A 16,867-nucleotide genomic window follows, 5' to 3' on the forward strand; every position below is an offset into this window, starting at 1 on the left:
TCCCCCCGGATTTTTTTTTTTTTTTAAGAATTATTAACTGGGGCTGGCAGGTGGCGTGGTGTGTAAGGTGCTAGACTCCCACGTGGCTGATCACAGTTCAAGTCCTGGACCTGGTGGCTTGCTTTCTCACTTTCCTTATCTCTCTCACTGATCAAATTAAAAATAATAACAATGAATAAAAATAAATCTTGAAAAAAAGAAGAATTATTTATTGGGGACAGCAGGTAATGTGGTGTTTAAGACACTGGACCCCCATATGACTGAGCACAGTTCAAGTACCGGATCTGGTGGCTTGTTTTCTTACTTTCCCTCCCTGTCTCTGGTCAAATTAAGAAATCATAATAAGTAAAATTAAATAAATAATCCTTTTTCAAAATGAGAATTTTGGGGGGCTGGCAGGTGGCGTGGTGGTTAAGGGCGCTGGACTCCCACATGGCCGACCACGGTTCAAGTTCCAGACCTGAAGGTGGCTTTCTCACTTTTTCTTTCTCTCTCTCTCTCACTCTGGCCCTCTCTGGTCAAATAAAAATAAATATAAATAAAGTTAAAATGATAAAAAAATAATAATTTAAAAAACACACACAGTAATTTTTTTTTAAATGAGAATTTTTTTGGAGAGGTTTTTGCTATAGGGCGCGTGCACTTGTCAGAAAGAGAGAGAGAGAGAGAGACAGAGACAGAAAGTGAAAAATCACCCCCCGGGGTGGATGACCACGCTGCAATTCTCCATTCTCCTCTCAGGATCTTGGGCACGCATGCACATGCGCCCGGCATGAGTTTAAGCTACCGGGACTGGGACTTGAACTGCAGTTGGCTACATGGGAGTTCAGTGACATAGCCATTACGCTAACTGCTGGTCCCCCTATTTATGTATTTTTTTAAGCTGACCAGGGAGAAACAGAGAGAGAGAGAAGGAAAGTGAGAAAGCAAACTGCCAGGTCCGGGATTTGAACTGCGGCCAGTCATGTAGGAGTCCGGTCACCATGCCACTTGCTGGCCCCTGTTTGGTTTCTTAAATGCCCTAGGGCACAGCCAGCCCCATACCCTGGTGGTTAAGGGAGCTGAATCCCACATGGCCCCTGGCAGTTTGAAAAACACACTGGGCATGTGTGTGTGTGCCCCAAATCCCAGCAGGTTGGAGAAACAGAGGAGAAAAGATTGGGGAGTGACCACACCCCATTAAGGGGTGCTCTCTCCCTCTCTTTCTCTCTGTCCCTCCCTGGTGAATCCACAAACCCTCTGGCAATTAAAAATAATTTCCCAAGGACCCACACAAGAGAGGGAGAGAGACAGAGAGAAACTGAAGTTATTCCCCCAGTGAGGCTTGGTCATGCCATAATCTTTTTTTTAAATCATTTATATAATTTAATTAATTCATTTATTTTAATTTGACTGGAGAGACATATGGGGGGGGCGAGAGGGAGAGAAAGAGAGAGAGAGAGAGAGGGAAAGTGAGGAAGCAAGCTGCCAGGTCCAGGACTCGAACCGTGGTTGGCCATGTGGGAGTAGCCAGCGCCTTAACCACCAGGCCACCTGCTGGTCAGGTCATGCCATAATCGTTTCTCCTTCAGTTCTGCATCCCATCAGGATCCCAGGTATGCACATACACACTTGGTGTGTTTTTTTTCAAGCAGCCGGGGCTGGGACTCGAACCCTGCTTACACACTCAGTGTGTTTTTTTTCAACCAGCCGGGGCTGGGACGCGAACCCTGGTTGGCTATGTGGAATCTGGCTTTCTCTCTACAATCCTTAACCTTAACACAATGGGCCAATCCTTTGCATGTTTTTTTTTTGCTTAAAAATCACATCCATGTATGAGACCAGGGGCACCAGGAGACAGAGGGACCAAGCCGCAAATCGGGGAGCCCAGACACTAACCCCCCCAACAACAAGCTCCTTGCACAAGGTCAGCGTTGACAAGGATTCTTTTATTGAATGGCAGTGACAGCAAGGTGCTGGATTCAGGAAGCGTGCCCTCCCTGTCCCCACGCCCCAAACACAACCCAGAGGAGCCAAGCCACAGGCCAAGAGATGATGGCTGTACACGTGTCTACACCTCCGTCGTGGATGTGGGGGTCGGTGTGGCCGTTTCTCAGTTACCCAGCCCTACAGGAAAGGGTGGGCAGGGTCCCCGCTCTCCCGGGTGCTCAGGGCCTGGTTCTCCGGGGCAGCACAGCCTTGTACAGAGATTTGCCCGAGGCCTCCATGTAAGTAATGCCCATCTCTTTGGGGTTGATCTCCAAGTAGACAAAGCCGCCCAGCGAGTCCTCGGACCCGTAGTGGAAGCGTAGGTAGCCATTCGGGACTTTGTTGAAATGCCGCTTGGAGGGGTCCATGAAGTTCCCGGCTCCACTCAGCACGTAGCCCACGCCGTCGGCATCCTGAAGGTACTGGGGGTGGAGGGTGCGGGGTTGGTGGGGTCCCCGGCCCAGAGGTCAGGGTGCAGAGGGGGATGGGGGGGCTGACTACGGGCTCCACCCACAGATGCCTCGGTCCAGGGCCAAGTCAGTGCCTGAACAGAGTCACCTTGATCAAAGCCTCAGGTTCCCCATCTGAAGGAATATTATTATTATTTTTAAACTTGATTTATTTATTTACTTTTTACATTTGTATTTTATGTATTTACTTTAAAATTATTGATTTACTTTGATTTGTTCATTCATTTATTTTCATTTGACCAGAGAGAGAGAAAGAGGGAGAGAGAGAGAGGGAAGGTGAGAAAGGAGGTTGCCAGGTCTGGGACTCGAACCGTGGTCAACCAGGTGGGAGTCCAATGCTATTAACCACCACGCCACCTGCTGGCCCCTGAAGGAATATTATCTCTGCTTCTCAGATAAAACACTTGCCAAGCAATTGGTAACTGATAGCTGTTATTATTTTAAAAGAATGATATCATTTTATTTTAATTTGCTGCAGGGCACGTGCACTCGCCAGAGAGAGAGAGAAAGAGAAAGTGAGAAATCAAGTTGGCAAGTCTGGAACTCGAACTGCAGACAGCCATACGGGAATCCAGTACCGTAACTACCACACCACCTGCCGGCCCCATTATTATTACTTTAAAATTGTGTTATAGGGCACGTATACTCACCAGAAAGCGACAGAGAGAGAGAGAGAGGGAAATGGAGAAAGGAAGCCACTAGGTCTGGGACTTGAACTGCAGCCTGCCATGTGGGAATCTAGTACTTTAAGCACTACGCCACCTGCTGGCCCCTTGATAGCTATTATTATTATTATTTTTTGAGAGGCTTTTGCTCTAGGGCGCGTGTGCTCGCCAGAAAGACAGAGAGAGACAGATAAGCGAGAAATCACCCTCCAGGGGGGATGGCCACGCCGCAATCCCTTCTCCTCCATTCTCCTCTCAGGATCTTGGGCACACACGCACATGAGCCTGGCGTGAGTTTAAGCCACCGGGTGGCGTGAGTGTAAGCCACCGGGTCCGGGACTCGAACCGCGGTTGACTACATGGGAGTCCAGCGACATAGCCATTATGCTAACTGCTGGTCCCAATAGCTATTATTCTGCTTGACATTTTTTTTGGGGGGGAGAGGTTTTTGCTATAGGGCGCATGTGCTCGTCAGACAGACAGAAACAGAGAGACAGAGAGACAGAAAGCGAGAAATCACCCCCCAGGGGGGACGGCCACGCCGCAATCCCTTCTCCTCCATTCTCCTCTCAGGATCTTGGGCACACACGCACATGAGCCTGGCGTGAGTTTAAGCCACCGGGTCCGGGACTCGAACCGCGGTTGACTACATGGGAGTCCAGCGACATAGCCATTATGCCAACTGCTGGTCCCTGCTTGACTTTCCCCCCCCAAAATTTATGATAGAATCTATGAGTGCCCAAGTGAGAAACAGAGAGACAGAGACAGAGAGAGATAAGCACCCCCTCCCACTGGGATCCCCTTCCTCCATGAGATCTTAGGCACTTGCACACGGGCCCAGTGTGTCTCAGGCTGACCGGACGGGGGATTTGAACCGTGATCGCCATGTGGGATCCAGCTTTTCTTAAGCAGCGTCTTACCACTGAGCCATGGAGCCAGCCCCATAGGAACTACTCCTGTGGCTTTTAGGGCACTTTGGGGTGTTTCCTGGTTAGAGAGCACATAGTTTTGGGGAGTGTATTAACAATCAGAAGGGGAGGACCAGCAGGTGGCGTGGTAGTTAAGGTGCTGGACATTCCCACAAGGCTGATCACGGTTCGAGTCCTAAACCTGGAAGCTTGCTTTCTTACTTTCCCTCTCTCTCTCTCTTTCTCTCTGTGTCTCTCTCTGGTCAAATTTTAAAAATAAATAAATGAATAAATAAAATGAAATAACTAATAAAAAAAAGTCAGAAAGGGGCCAGCAGGTGGCGTGGTGGTTAAGGTGCTGGACTCCCATGTGGTTGTCCCACATGCCGACAACCGCAGTTCAGTGGCCTGGGCCTGGTGGCTGGCTTTCTCACTTTCCCTCTCTGTCTCTCTCTGGTCAAAGAAAAAATGATAATAATAAACCAATTTAAAAAAGGGGGGGGCGGCAGATGGTGTGGTGCTTAAGGGCCTTGGACTTCCACATGGCTGACCACAGTTCAAGTCCCGGACCTGGGGACTTGCTTTCTCACTTTCCCTCTCTCTCTCACACTCTCTCTCTGTCCCCATCTACTCAAGCAATTAAACAAATAAATTAAGTTACATTTAAAAACATTTAAAAATGAGAAGGCTGGGGAGACCTCAGTCCCGTGGCCCGTTAGCCAGGGTAGGGACAGCGTGCCTGCCATCCACCCGCTCGCCAGGGCCCTCACCTGCAGGTTGTGGTCGTGGCCACACAGGTAGGCGGTGACCTTGTATTTGGCCAGCAGCGGCCGCAGGGACTTGACCAGGCAGCGGGTGGGCCCGTGCTCGGCGATGGACCACACGGGGTAGTGGCCGGCCACCAGCACATAGTCCTCCTTGGCCGCCATCAGCTGCTTCTTGAGCCAGGCCAGTTGGGTGCGGGCCAGCTCCCGGTCTTGGGGCGCCTCAGGCTGCTGGCTGAGGAAGTCGTCCGAGTTGCCGCAGAGTGTCACCGTGTCAATCATGAAGACGGCCACAGACACGTTGGTCCCGGGGATCATGAAGCGCTGGCGGTAGTAGAGTTTGGGGAAGTTCCTGAGAGGGGACAGAGATCGCCGCTGCAGCTCTGGGCCGGAGAAGCTCCAGGGTGGCCTGGTCCCCGAGGGAGCCCGTCAGCGGGAGGCGGGGCAGGGGACGCTCACCAGCGCTTGGAGACCTGGGAGTAGGCGATCTGGGCCGAGACGTTGCCCAGGTGGTCGTGGTTCCCGGCCAGCACGTACCAGGGCACGGAGACCAGGGCGCGGTCGGAGAACACGTCCTCGAAGGTCTCCTGCGGCAGCCAGAAAGGGCGCCCCCGCCCTCGGGGTCAGCAGCTACCCCGATGCCACCTCTGCACCCGGGCCCAGGGCCAAGACCCACCCTGCACGGTCCAGGTACCCGAGGGCACCCATCAGCCGGCAGAAGCTCTCTGGGTGGGACCGTCCGGTGACACTTCCCGGCCGCCCTCCCCCACGCTGTCGGGCACGCACCTGGAATCGCTTGTCCCCGACATTCCGCACGCCGGAGAAGTAAAAGTTGTCCCCCAGGGACAGGATGGCGTTCACGCCCAGGGTCCTGACGGTCCGGGCCATCTCCTTGGCGTTGGCCATTTCCCGGGGGGTGTAGAATGGAGAGTTGTCCAGCCCGCCCCAGTCCCCGACGGCCAGAATGCGCAGGGTGGGAGCCGCGAGGTCCGGCGTGGGCGCGGCCCCGTCCGTCAGGAGCAGAGCTTGCAGGACCAGCAGCACGCTCCACGTGTCCATCTGCAGGGGGAGCGTGCGTCGCTTGGGCACCAGGGCAGCAAGCCCAGGCACCCTGGCATGCCCTGCACCCAGAGAGAGGGAGACCGCCCCCTGCAGGGCTGGCATTGCTGGGTACCCATTTGTCCTTGTTCCCAGGGCTCCAGCCAGGGGCCGAGACAGTGACCCTGCAAGGCCACCTCGCTGTCCCGCATACCCGTGCCCAGCTCCTACCTTGGGGGAGGCCTGAGCCAGTCACAGGGGCTGCAGAAGGTGCCTCCAGGGCAGGACGGGCAGCCTCTGAGCCTTTATTGCCTGGGGCGGAAACGGCCCTTTGAGTGGATGATGCAGTTTCTCCAAGGACTGGCCGGGAGTCCTCCCCTTGGGTCATGTGAGCCGTGGACTTCCCCAGTGCTGGACACGGGATTGGAGGTGGGGGGGGGTCTGGGCACACGTGTGCACCAGGGCATGTCCAGGTCTGTCTGCAAGGCTTGTGTGTGCGGTGGGCCCATGGTGTCCCGAGAGGCGGCGTGGGTCCGTGCACACATGCGTGCAGGTGCGTGTGTGAGGCTGTGCGTGTCTGTACGTGTTTGAGACGCAGCTCGTGTGCCCGCCCGCGTCTGGGTGTGTCTGTTTCCTAAGTGCAACTGAGCGAGCCGGCTTGGGTCTCTCTACACTGCAGCTGGGAGTTGGGTGTAGACACGTCGACTGAGCCTGCCAGGCCTGTGTGGCGTGTCTGTGGAGTGTCCCCGAGCGCTCACCTGGCACTGGGTGGGAGACATAGACGTCTGGGGACCTGCGTGTGTCTGTCCTAGGTGTGTGTCTGGCCGAGTCCCCAGGCTCTGTCTGGTGTAGGTTGTGTGTTTGGCGTGCCATGATGGAAACGGCGACCGTGGGACTCCCCGGGCCCCATCGCCCACAGCCCCCCCAAAGTGCAAAGCGCTGTCTTTTCCAGGAAGTCCTGCCTAGACCGCCCCTTCCCCTATGCCTATTCCTGCGGGAGGAACCCCGGCGGGAGGCAGCGGGTGACACCCATGTGATTGGAGCCCTCTGACCCTCACGCCGTCTGCAGCTGTCCGCGGGTCCTCCACGTCACCTGGCCTGTGTGGGCACTGAGCGCACCAGCACCTGCGGCAGGGGCGGCCACCTCCCAGTCTCCGTCCTCCGCGCTGGGCGCCGCCCCCTGGCCCCCGCGCACTCAGCAATCCGTCCAACCTCTGCCTGGGAGAGGAAGGACCCTTCATTCAACGCGGGGACAACAGCTCAGAGAAGGGCGGTGACTGCCCCGGGGGGGAGGGGAGCAAACAGGAAGGAAGTGGGTGACCAGGAAGGGCAGTGGGAGACCCCTCTCCCGGGACGCGATCTCACCTGCGGGGCCCCAGGGGTCAAGGAGGAGCAGCTGTGCCCGTCGCTGCGGTTCAGGGGCCGCCCTGGTTTTAAGGAGGCGGCAGGCAGCCCGCCCTGCCCCGGGGCCTCGGGCCTGCCCCGGGGGGGAGGGGAGCAAACAGGAAGGAAGTGGGTGACCAGGAAGGGCAGTGGGAGACCCCTCTCCCGGGACGCGATCTCACCTGCGGGGCCCCAGGGGTCAAGGAGGAGCAGCTGTGCCCGTCGCTGCGGTTCAGGGGCCGCCCTGGTTTTAAGGAGGCGGCAGGCAGCCCGCCCTGCCCCGGGGCCTCGGGCCGGCCCAGTCGCCACCTGCTGCAACGCTTGGGGCGCTGGCGGACCCACAGTGCTTAGTCCCAGACCTGCAGGGGTCAGGGGCTCAGCCCCGAGCCACGCCAGGCTCTGATAAGGGAGGTCTTCCCAGCCTTTTGCATGGGTAGGAGGGCACTGGGGCAATTTCTCTTTAAGTAGGTACCCCCTCCTACACCCCCAGCAGTTTCAGCCAAATCCCTGTCCCTTACCCTTTTGAGCGTGGGCTGGATTTAGTGACCCGAGCCAAAGACAAAAATACAGTAAGACAGTTATTATTTTTTAAAGATTTATTTATTTAATTACTTATTCATCCATTTATTTTAATTTGAACCAGAGAGAGAGAGGGAAAGTGAGAAAGCAAGCCACCAGGTCCAGGACTCAAACTGTGGTCGGCCATGTGGGAGTATCCAGTGTCTTAACCACCACACCACCTGCTGGTCCCCCAGTAAGGCAATTTTTAAAATTAGTTATTTTATTATCACTTTTTTTTGGGGGGGGGAGAGGTTTCTGCTATAAGGAGTGTGCGCTCGCCAGACAGACAGAAAGCAAGAAATCACCTCCCGGGGGGATGGCCACGCTGCAATCCCTTCTCCTCCATTCTCCTCTCGGGATCTTGGGCACGCATGCACACGCGCCCGGCATGAGTTTAAGCCACCAGGTCTGGGACTTGAACCGCGGTCGACTACATGGGAGTCCAGCAACATAGCCATTATACCAACTGCTGGTGCTGGTGGTTGTTTTTCAGTCTACACACTAATTTCTCCCCCGGGTAAGGGCTAGAGGGGCACCGTTCATCTCTTCTGAGATCCGAGGAAATCCGTGTGGATAACAGACTGTCTCCCGCCCGGGAACATGCCTGAAGTAGCCGACCCACTGCTTCTGCACGGAGAGCCCAGGAGTCAGCCTGTGGATCGGGCTATCTCCCACTTGCACTGCTCACAAGGAGGAGCTATTGTGTTTATTAAGTCAGGCTCTAAAAAAAAAAAAAAAGTCTAGGGGGACCAGCAGTTAGCGTAATGGCTATGTCGCTGGACTCCCATGTAGTCGACCGCGGTTCAAGTCCCAGACCTGGTGGCTTAAACTCATGCCGGGCGCGTGTGCGTGCGTGCCCAAGATCCCGAGAGGAGAATGGAGGAGAAGGGATTGTGGTGTGGCCATCCCTCTCGGGGGTGATTTCTTGCTTTCTGTCTGTCTTTCTCTGTCTTTCTGGCGAGCACATGCACCCTATAGCAAAAACCTCTCCAAAAAAAAATGAAAAAAAAAAAAAAAAGGCTGATCACTCAGTACTTCTGAAACGATTTCTCAGATGTTAATAAAAGTGGATTACCTATTGCCCTTGGTACTCTGAGACTGGATCATTGAGATTAACTGACTGGGAAAAAAATTGGTATCTGCTTACATGAAGAGCAGCGTGCTCCTATAGAAATATTACATACTGGGGACTAGCAGGTGGCATGGTGGTTAAGGCGCTGGACACTCCCACATGGTCAACCACGGTTCGAATCCTTTACCTGGTGGCTTGCTTTCTCACTTTCTCTATCTCTCTCTCTGGTCAAATTACAAAATAAATAGATGAATAAATAAAATTTAAAAAAAAAAGTATTACATGCCTTGGGACCACGGTTCACGCCTTGAACCCAGTGGCTTCAATTCACGCCAGGCGCGTGTGCGTGCGTCCCCGAGATCCCGAGAGGAGAATGGAGGAGAAGGGATTGTGGCATGGCCATCCCCGCTGTGGGGTAATTTCTCCCTTTCTGTCTCTCTGTCTCTCTCTGTCTTTCTGGCAAGCGCATGCGCCCTATAGCAAAAACCTCTCCAAAAAAAGAAAGAAAAATAAATAAATAAATAATAAAAAACCTGCCTAGTGAAAAATTGCCCCGGGGATATTTGAAGGACTGTCTAAGCAGCGCTCTACAAGAAGGGGACACATCCGTGCATTCTGTCTGACCTATTATTTGCCAAAGGGGACAAGCCACACACGAATGTTTACCCTGTAGTCTACGTAAGGAATTGAGACGAGCGATCACCGTATGGAACCAGCAGTCCTTGCGTTACAGGGACGACAGACAACACAGCGACTATCCCTGAGCTTACGACCAATGGCTGGAAAGTGTTGGTAAAAAGGGTAACTACTCCTGCTCAGTATAGTCTGGAGACAGGCGTTTGATGACGGATGCCGTCAGATGGCTGCCGATCATGTAACAAGAAATCTAGAAGCTGGGACCAGCAGTTAGCATCATGGCTATGTCGCTGGACTCCCACGCGGTTCGAGTCCCGGACTCGGTGGCTTAAACTCATGCCGGGCGCGTGTGCGTGCGTGCCCAAGATCCCGAGAGGAGAATGGAGGAGAAGGGATTGCGGTGTGACCATCCCCCCTGGGGGGAGATTTCTTGCTCTCTGTCTCTCTGTCTCTGTCTGTCTGGTGAGCCCACATGTCCTTTAGTGAAAACCTCTCCAAAAAAAGAAACCCAGAAGCGATTGCTGACATGCCGTGAGGGACTGGGGATTATGCTACTAATAAGCACCTTGTCACCGGAAGTCTTTGGGCAAATAGCCACCATTGCCACTCGTGCATGGAAGAAAATTCCTGATTCTCAGGCCAGCAGGTGGCATGGTAGTTAAGGTGCTGGACACTTCCACATAACTGACCACTGTTCGAGTCCTGTACCTGGTGGCTTGATTTCTCACTTTCTCTCTCTCTCTGTGTCTCTCTGGTCAAATTAAAATGAAAAAAAAAATGAATGAATAGTTAAATAATTCTTTAAAAAAAAAAAAGGAAAATACCAGATTCTTCTGGGGGATGCATTTCATTTGTTAAGGTACTCAAGGGCCACAAGAAACCTATGACTTTTTTTTTTTTTTTGAGAGGTTTTTGCTATAGGGTGCGTGCACTCACCAGAAAGACACAGAGAGACAGAGAGACAGAAAGTGAGAAATCACCCCCCAGGGAGGATGGCCACGCCGCAATCCCTTCTCCATTCTCTCGGGATCTTGGGCTAGCCATTAGGCTAACTGCTGGTCCCACTCTCTAAGATGATATTCAGTCATAGAATCAAAAGAGGGTCAACGTTAACTAGTTCTGTGCTCTGCTACTTACTCGTCATATTCAGCTGATGTCTGTGTGTACCTCCTGGTGCCGACTTCCCTCCAAACGAACCCAGGTCATGTTGGCTCTAAAACAAAAATGGTGGATGGGACCAGCAGTTGGCGTAATGGCTATGTCGCTGGACTCCCATGTAGTCGACGGCTGTTCGAGTCCCAGAGCGGGTGGCTTAAACTCACGCCGGGCGCGTGTGTGTGCGTGCCCAAGATCCCAAGAGGAGAATGGAGGAGAAGGGATTGCAGCGTGGCCATCCCCCCTGGGGGGGGATTTCTTGCTTTCTGTCTCTCTGTCTCTCTGTCTTTCTGGTGAGCGCACGTGCCCTATAGTAAACCTCTCCAAAAAAAGAAAAGACGATTAAAGAGATTTCTACTTGATGGGATTATCGCCAAGGGATACACCTGGCCCAGTATGTCTAAGCCCTGAGAGATTTGTCACCTGCTCCTTATTGTCTGTAACACGTCAACATCCCCACGGAAGGTCATGAAGTACACTTATGTAGTGTCACCTGTCCTATAAATAAAGGCGCCCCGGCTGTCTGGGTGGCACAAGTTGCTTGGGCTACTTAGGTTCAGGCTGCCCGTGTCCACTGCTGCTCTCTCTCTGTCTCTTTCCTCTCTCCTCTCAGATCGAGCCACGCCCGGGGCAGACGCCGACAGTTCATGACAGGGAGGGGATGGTGGCTGATGGGGATGTGTTCTGTTCATGTGTTCTTGCAAATTAAAATTAAAATCTAGGGCCATCAGGATCAGCAGGTGGCATAATGCTTACATCGCTGGTCTCTTGTGTAGTCGACTGTGGTTCGAGACCTGGACCCAGTGACTTCAAACTCCCACTGGACACGTGTGCATGCGTGCTCAAGATCCCAAGAGAATGGAGGAGAAGGGACTGCGGCATGGCCAACTTCCCTGGAGGGGTGATTTCTCGCTTTCTATCTCTGTCTTCTCGTCAGCAAGCGCATGAGTCCTATACCAAAAATCTCTTACCAAAAAAGTAATAAAATAGGGCCATCCAAGTGGCATGGTGATTTAGGCAGCTGGATCCCACATGGCTAACTGTGAGGTTCAAGTCCCAGGCCCTGAGGCCAATGTGTGTGCATGCATGCCCCAAGTCCAGAGAGGATGAAGGAGCGTGTGTAGGGTGGCCATCCTCCCCGGGAGGTGATTGCTCACGTTCCCTCTCTCTCTGGCAAGCACATGTTCCCTATTGCAAAACTTAAAAAATAAATAAATTGGGGGAACAAGCAGGTGGTGAGGTGGTTAAGGGCACTGGACTCCTACATGGCCACCCATGCTTTGAGTCCTGGACTTGGCGGCTTGCTTTCTCTCTCTCTCTTTTTCTCTCTTGCTCTGTCCCTCTCTGTTCAAATTAAAATCAATAAAGTTAAATAAATAAATTTTTTTTTTTGACAGGTTTTTGTTATAGGGCACATTTGCTTGCCAGACAGAGAGATAGAAAGCGAGAAATCACCCCCGAGGGGGGATGGCCACGCCGCAATCCCTTCTCCTCTATTCTCCTCTAGGGATCTTGGGCACGCACGCACATGCACCCGGCATGAGTTTAAGCCACCGGGTCCGGGACGCGAACCGTGGTCGACTACGTGGGAGTCCAGCGACAGCCATGACGCTAACTGCTGGTCCCTAAATAATTCTTTTAAATAAAGAAACTGGAGCCAGCAGGTGGCGCACTGGCTGAAGTGCCGGACTCGCACTTGGCCAACTGAAGCCCCAGTCCCGGACCTGACAGCTTGCTTTCTCCTTGTCACCCTTTCTCTCTCCCTCTCTGTCTCTGGTGAGCACAAGTACCCTGTAGCAAATTAAATAATAATCATAATTATAAATAAAATTAAAGAAATCATTCTTTATTAAAAATGAATTAATTGGGGGGGTTTAAAAATTAAGTATTTGGGACCAGCAGATGGCGTAATGGCTACATGACTGGACTCCCATGTAGTCCGCCGCGGTTCGAGTTCCGGACCCAGTGGTTTAAAACTCACGCCGGGCGCGTGTGCGTGCGTGCCCAAGATCCCGAGAGGAGAATGGAGGAGAAGGGATGGCGATCCCCCCTGGGGGGTGATTTCTCGCTTTCTGTCTCTCTGTCTCTCTGTCTGGTGAGCACACGCGCCCTATAGCAAAAACCTCTCCAAAAAAAGAAAGAAGGAAAAGAAAATCGGTGAGCTCCAAAGACAGCCACAACTAAGAATTCTAATTTTCAATTAAAAAAACTAATAATTTTTTTCTTTCTTTTTGGGGGCCGGGGGGAAGGGTCTATAACCTCACCAGAAAGATACAGAGCAGAGGCAGGGGGCTGGAAGGACCCTCCCCCGGGGGATGGTTACACCACAATTTCTTCTTCTCCAGCCTCGTCATTTCTTAACAGTTACGAATGAACCGTGATTTCGTAAGATGGTAACCACGGAGAAGCCCAACTAGAGTTTGCAACTTCTGCAAATTCTAACTTATAAATACACAAAACTAAAAGTACACTTGAAAACTGCATAATTCAGGGGCCGGCAGGTGGCATGGCGGTTAAAGGCGCTAGACTCCCACATGGCCGACCATGGTTCGAGTTCCAGACCTGGTTGCTTGCTTACTCACTTTCTCTCTCTCTCTCTCTCTCTCTCTGGTCAAATTAAAAAATTATAATATGGGGCCGGCAGGTGGCACAGTGGTTAAGGACTCTGGACTCCCACATGGTCGACCAGGGTTTGAGTCCCAGACCTGGCGGCTTGCTTTCTCACTTTCTCTCTCTCTCACTGTGTCCCTCTCTGGTCAAATTAAAATAAGTAAATAAATCAAATAACAGTTAAATAAGATCATTCTTAAAAAACTTATTATATTAAATAGAATTACATAAATGATTCCTAACAAAAAGTTCATGGAAAATGTGTATTAGAAAAAAAAAAACTATGCAGGGAACCAGCAGTTAGCGTAATGGCTATGTCACTGGACTCCCACGAAGTCGACCGCGGTTCGCGTCTCGGACCCAGTGGATTAAATCTCACGCCGGGCGCGTGTGCGTGCATGCCCAAGATCCCGAGAGGAGAATGGAGGAGAAGGGATTGCGGCGTGACCATCCCCTCTGGGGGGTGATTTCTCGCTTTCTGTCTCTCTCTGTCTGTCTGGCGAACGCACGCGCCCTATAGCGAAAATCTCTCCAAAAAAAAAAACCAAAAAAACTATGCATAAATTTCAAACTGTTTTGCATCAGAATAAACTTGTACTTTAATTCCACTTTTCTGCAAGGTTTTGGAAGTCCTCTCCTTAAACGGATTGAATTTTCACTTGAAAAGCCCAGTGAGTTATTTTGCCAGTGGGATGAATTCAGGCTTCCTCTAACATATCTGTCCCCGAAATGTAAACACAAGAAACACGTCACTAGAAATTCAGGGAAACGGTTGTTTTTCTGGACAGAGAAGGAGGGAAATGGAGTCGGGGCAGAGGGACAAGGGTGGGGGTGGTCAAGGAAGGGGCTTTAACTCCTTCCCTCCTGTTTCCATTCGCGAAAAAGGGAAAGTGTGCTTGAGACCATTATGAGCCAGTGTTACCCTTCTGCTTCGGGAAGTGAGGACGGGGGTGCTTTAGGGTTAGCTTTTGTGTTTTCTTTCTTTTAATTCATGAGTGTGGTCACACAAAAATTATATTTATGATTTTCTTTCTTTTTTAAAGATTTCTTTTATTTAATTTTATTTATTTGTTTGTTTACTTAAATTTGACCAGAGAGGGACAGAGTAACACAGAGAGAGAGATGGAAAGTGAAAAAGCAAACTACCAGATCCAGGACTCGAACTGTGGTCGGCCAAGTGGGAGTCCAGTGCTATTAACCACCACCATGCCACCTGCCAGCACCTATTATTTTATTTCAATAAAGTCTCCTTTTTAAATTTTTTTTTTTTCGAGAGGTTTTTGCTATAGGGCGCATGCGCTCGCCAGACAGAGAGAGACAGAGAGACAGAAAGCGAGAAATCACCCCCCAGGGGAGATGGTCACGCCGCAATCCCTTCTCCTCCATTCTCCTCTCGAGATCTTGGGTACGCACGCACACGCGCCCGGCGTGAGTTTTAAGCCACCGGGTCCGGGACGCGAACCGCGGTCGACTACGTGGGAGTCCAGCGACAGCCCTTACGCTAACTGCTGGTCCCGAGGCGTATTCATTTATTTCTTACCTGAGCAAAGAGGACAGAGAGAGAGGGAGAGACAAAGACGGCGCCCCCACCAGGGTCCTCACGGGGCTCATTACCGCAGCCCCGACACGCCCAGATCGTCGGCACCCAGGTGTGTACTCCGGGGATCCCGGCGCAAGGATCCAGACGTTTCTCGTTTCTCGGGGGTCAGACCCGCGAGCCTCTCGTCTTACCAACGACACCGCTGTCCGGTCCCTTCGTGCAGTGCGCGGTCTTTCCAGAGAAGCTGAAAAACGCTGAAATGTACAAAGACGAGGGGGTCAGCAGGTGGCATGGTGGTTACGCACTGGGTTCCCACATGATGGAGCGCAGTTCAAGTCCTGGACTCAGCAACTGGAAAATTGTAACAAATAAATACATAGATAAATAAGTAAATGTTGGGACCAGCAGTTAGCGTGATGGCTATGTCGCTGAACTCCCATGTACTCGACCACAGTTCGAGTCCCGGACACCAGGTGCATGTGCCTGCTTGCTAAGATCTTGAAAGGAGAATGGAGGAGAAGGGATTGCGGTGTGGCCATGTCCCCCGGGGGGGCGATTTTTTCCTTTCTGTCTCTCAAGAAAGCACACAAGCCCTATAAAAACCTCTCTAAAAAAATAATAATAATAAGTAAAATTAAATAAATAATTTTGTTTGGAGAGGTTTTTGCTATAGGGCACATGCGCTCATCAAGGAGACAGAGATAGAGAGACAGGAAGCAAGAAGTCACCCACCAGGGGGATGGCCACACCGCCATCCCTTCTCCTATATTCTCCTCTCAGGATTTTGGTTACCCCTGCATATGTGCCCAGCATAATTTTCAAGGCTCTGGGTTCAACATTCCAACTACAGTCAATGCTCTTTAACCACCATGCCATCTCCAGACACCTAGTTTAGATCATTTTTGTTAGAGCACTCTGTACTGTAGCAGAGCCTGCAGGCACATTACATCACCGTTAGCCTAAATGTCTGGGACTAATGAACTTCCATCCAACTCAAGCTTCTGAAGAGGCTGTTAGGAAAAACACTGTTTAGTTACAATGGGAAAACCAGAGTGATACTCCAAAGTATCAACTGTAAAATGTCCAGAGAGAGTGAGAAAGCAAGCTTCCAGTTCCAGGACTCACACCGCAATTGGCCATGTGCAAATCCAGCCCTTTAACTACCATGCCACCTGCTGGCTCCCAACGGAAGAGCCATCTTTCAGCCATGGTTCCACTGAGGCTCGAACCTAGGACCTTTTACGCATAAAGCAGATGTGATAACCATTACACTATGGAACCCCCACATATTTCTTAATTTCTAAAATTTGTTATAAGGCTTGTGTCTACACAGGAGAGACAGAAAGAGACAGAGAGAAAGTAAGAAGTGGGGCCAGCAGGTGGCGTGGTGGTTGGGGCGCTGGACTCCCACATGGCCAACCGCCATTCCTGTCCCTGACCTGGCGGCTTGCTTTCTCACTCTCTCTCTCTGACAAAACTCATGAATAATAATAATACTAAATAAATAAAATAATTATTTAAAGGACCAGCAGTTGGCGTAATGGCTATGTCATTGGACTCCCATGTGGCTGGCCGCGGTTCGAGTCCCAGAGCCGGAGGCTTAAACTCACGCCTGGCACGTGTGCGTGCGTGCCCAAGATCCCGAGAGGAGAATGGAGGAGAAGGGATTGCGGTGTGACCATCCCCCCTGGGGGGTGATTTCTCGCTTTCTGTCTCTCTGTCTCTCTCTGTCTTTCTGGTGAGTACATGTACCCTATAGCAAAAAACCTCTCCAATAAAAAAATAAAATAATTCTTTAAAAAAAAACAGTGATCCCGCACGGGCGACTGTGGTTCGAGTCCTAGACCAGGTGGCTTGCTTTCTCACTATCCTTTTCTTTCTCTAGCTCTCTCTGGTCAAATTGAAGAAGAAATAAAATAAGTTTTTTAAAAAGTGAGAAGTCACCCCCAAAGAGAAGATGACCCTACCACAATCCCTTCTCCTCCGTTCTCTAGGGATTTGAGGCACACACACACACACACACACACACACAAGTGTCTGGTGTGTTTTTCAAACTGCTGGGTCTGGGCCTCCAATTGCATGGTCCACCTTGTGGGA

The 16,867-nt window shown here is 51.5% G+C and overlaps 1 protein-coding gene and 1 non-coding gene across 7 annotated transcripts; both read right to left on the reverse strand.

Annotated features, from left to right (window-relative positions):
• Positions 1 to 1,907: 1,907 nt before the first annotated feature.
• ACP5 (acid phosphatase 5, tartrate resistant) lies at positions 1,908 to 7,492 on the reverse strand. Of its 6 annotated transcripts, XM_014592654.2 has the most exons (6): positions 7,179 to 7,291; positions 6,045 to 6,125; positions 5,562 to 5,834; positions 5,235 to 5,362; positions 4,782 to 5,127; positions 1,908 to 2,390 (listed from the first exon to the last, which is right to left on the reverse strand). In XM_014592654.2, exons 3-6 carry the CDS (start codon positions 5,832 to 5,834, stop codon positions 2,148 to 2,150), a joined length of 990 nt encoding a protein of 329 aa, XP_014448140.1. In that variant the 5' UTR covers positions 6,045 to 6,125; positions 7,179 to 7,291; the 3' UTR covers positions 1,908 to 2,147. The 6 variants fall into 6 exon arrangements, with proteins under 6 accessions (XP_014448140.1, XP_006161042.1, XP_006161038.1 ...); XM_006160980.2 differs by lacking the exons at positions 6,045 to 6,125; positions 7,179 to 7,291 and adding an exon at positions 7,379 to 7,492; XM_006160976.3 differs by lacking the exon at positions 6,045 to 6,125 and having other exon boundaries at positions 7,179 to 7,293.
• Positions 7,493 to 15,978: 8,486 nt separating this feature from the next.
• TRNAI-UAU (transfer RNA isoleucine (anticodon UAU)) lies at positions 15,979 to 16,051 on the reverse strand. Its single transcript has one exon. It is a non-coding gene; the product is annotated as a tRNA-Ile (tRNA).
• Between the last annotated feature and the right edge of the window lie 816 nt (positions 16,052 to 16,867).

Source organism: Tupaia chinensis, unplaced genomic scaffold (assembly GCF_000334495.1).
Source record: "Tupaia chinensis unplaced genomic scaffold, TupChi_1.0 Scaffold138060_1, whole genome shotgun sequence".
NCBI classification, from domain to species: domain Eukaryota; kingdom Metazoa; phylum Chordata; class Mammalia; order Scandentia; family Tupaiidae; genus Tupaia; species Tupaia belangeri.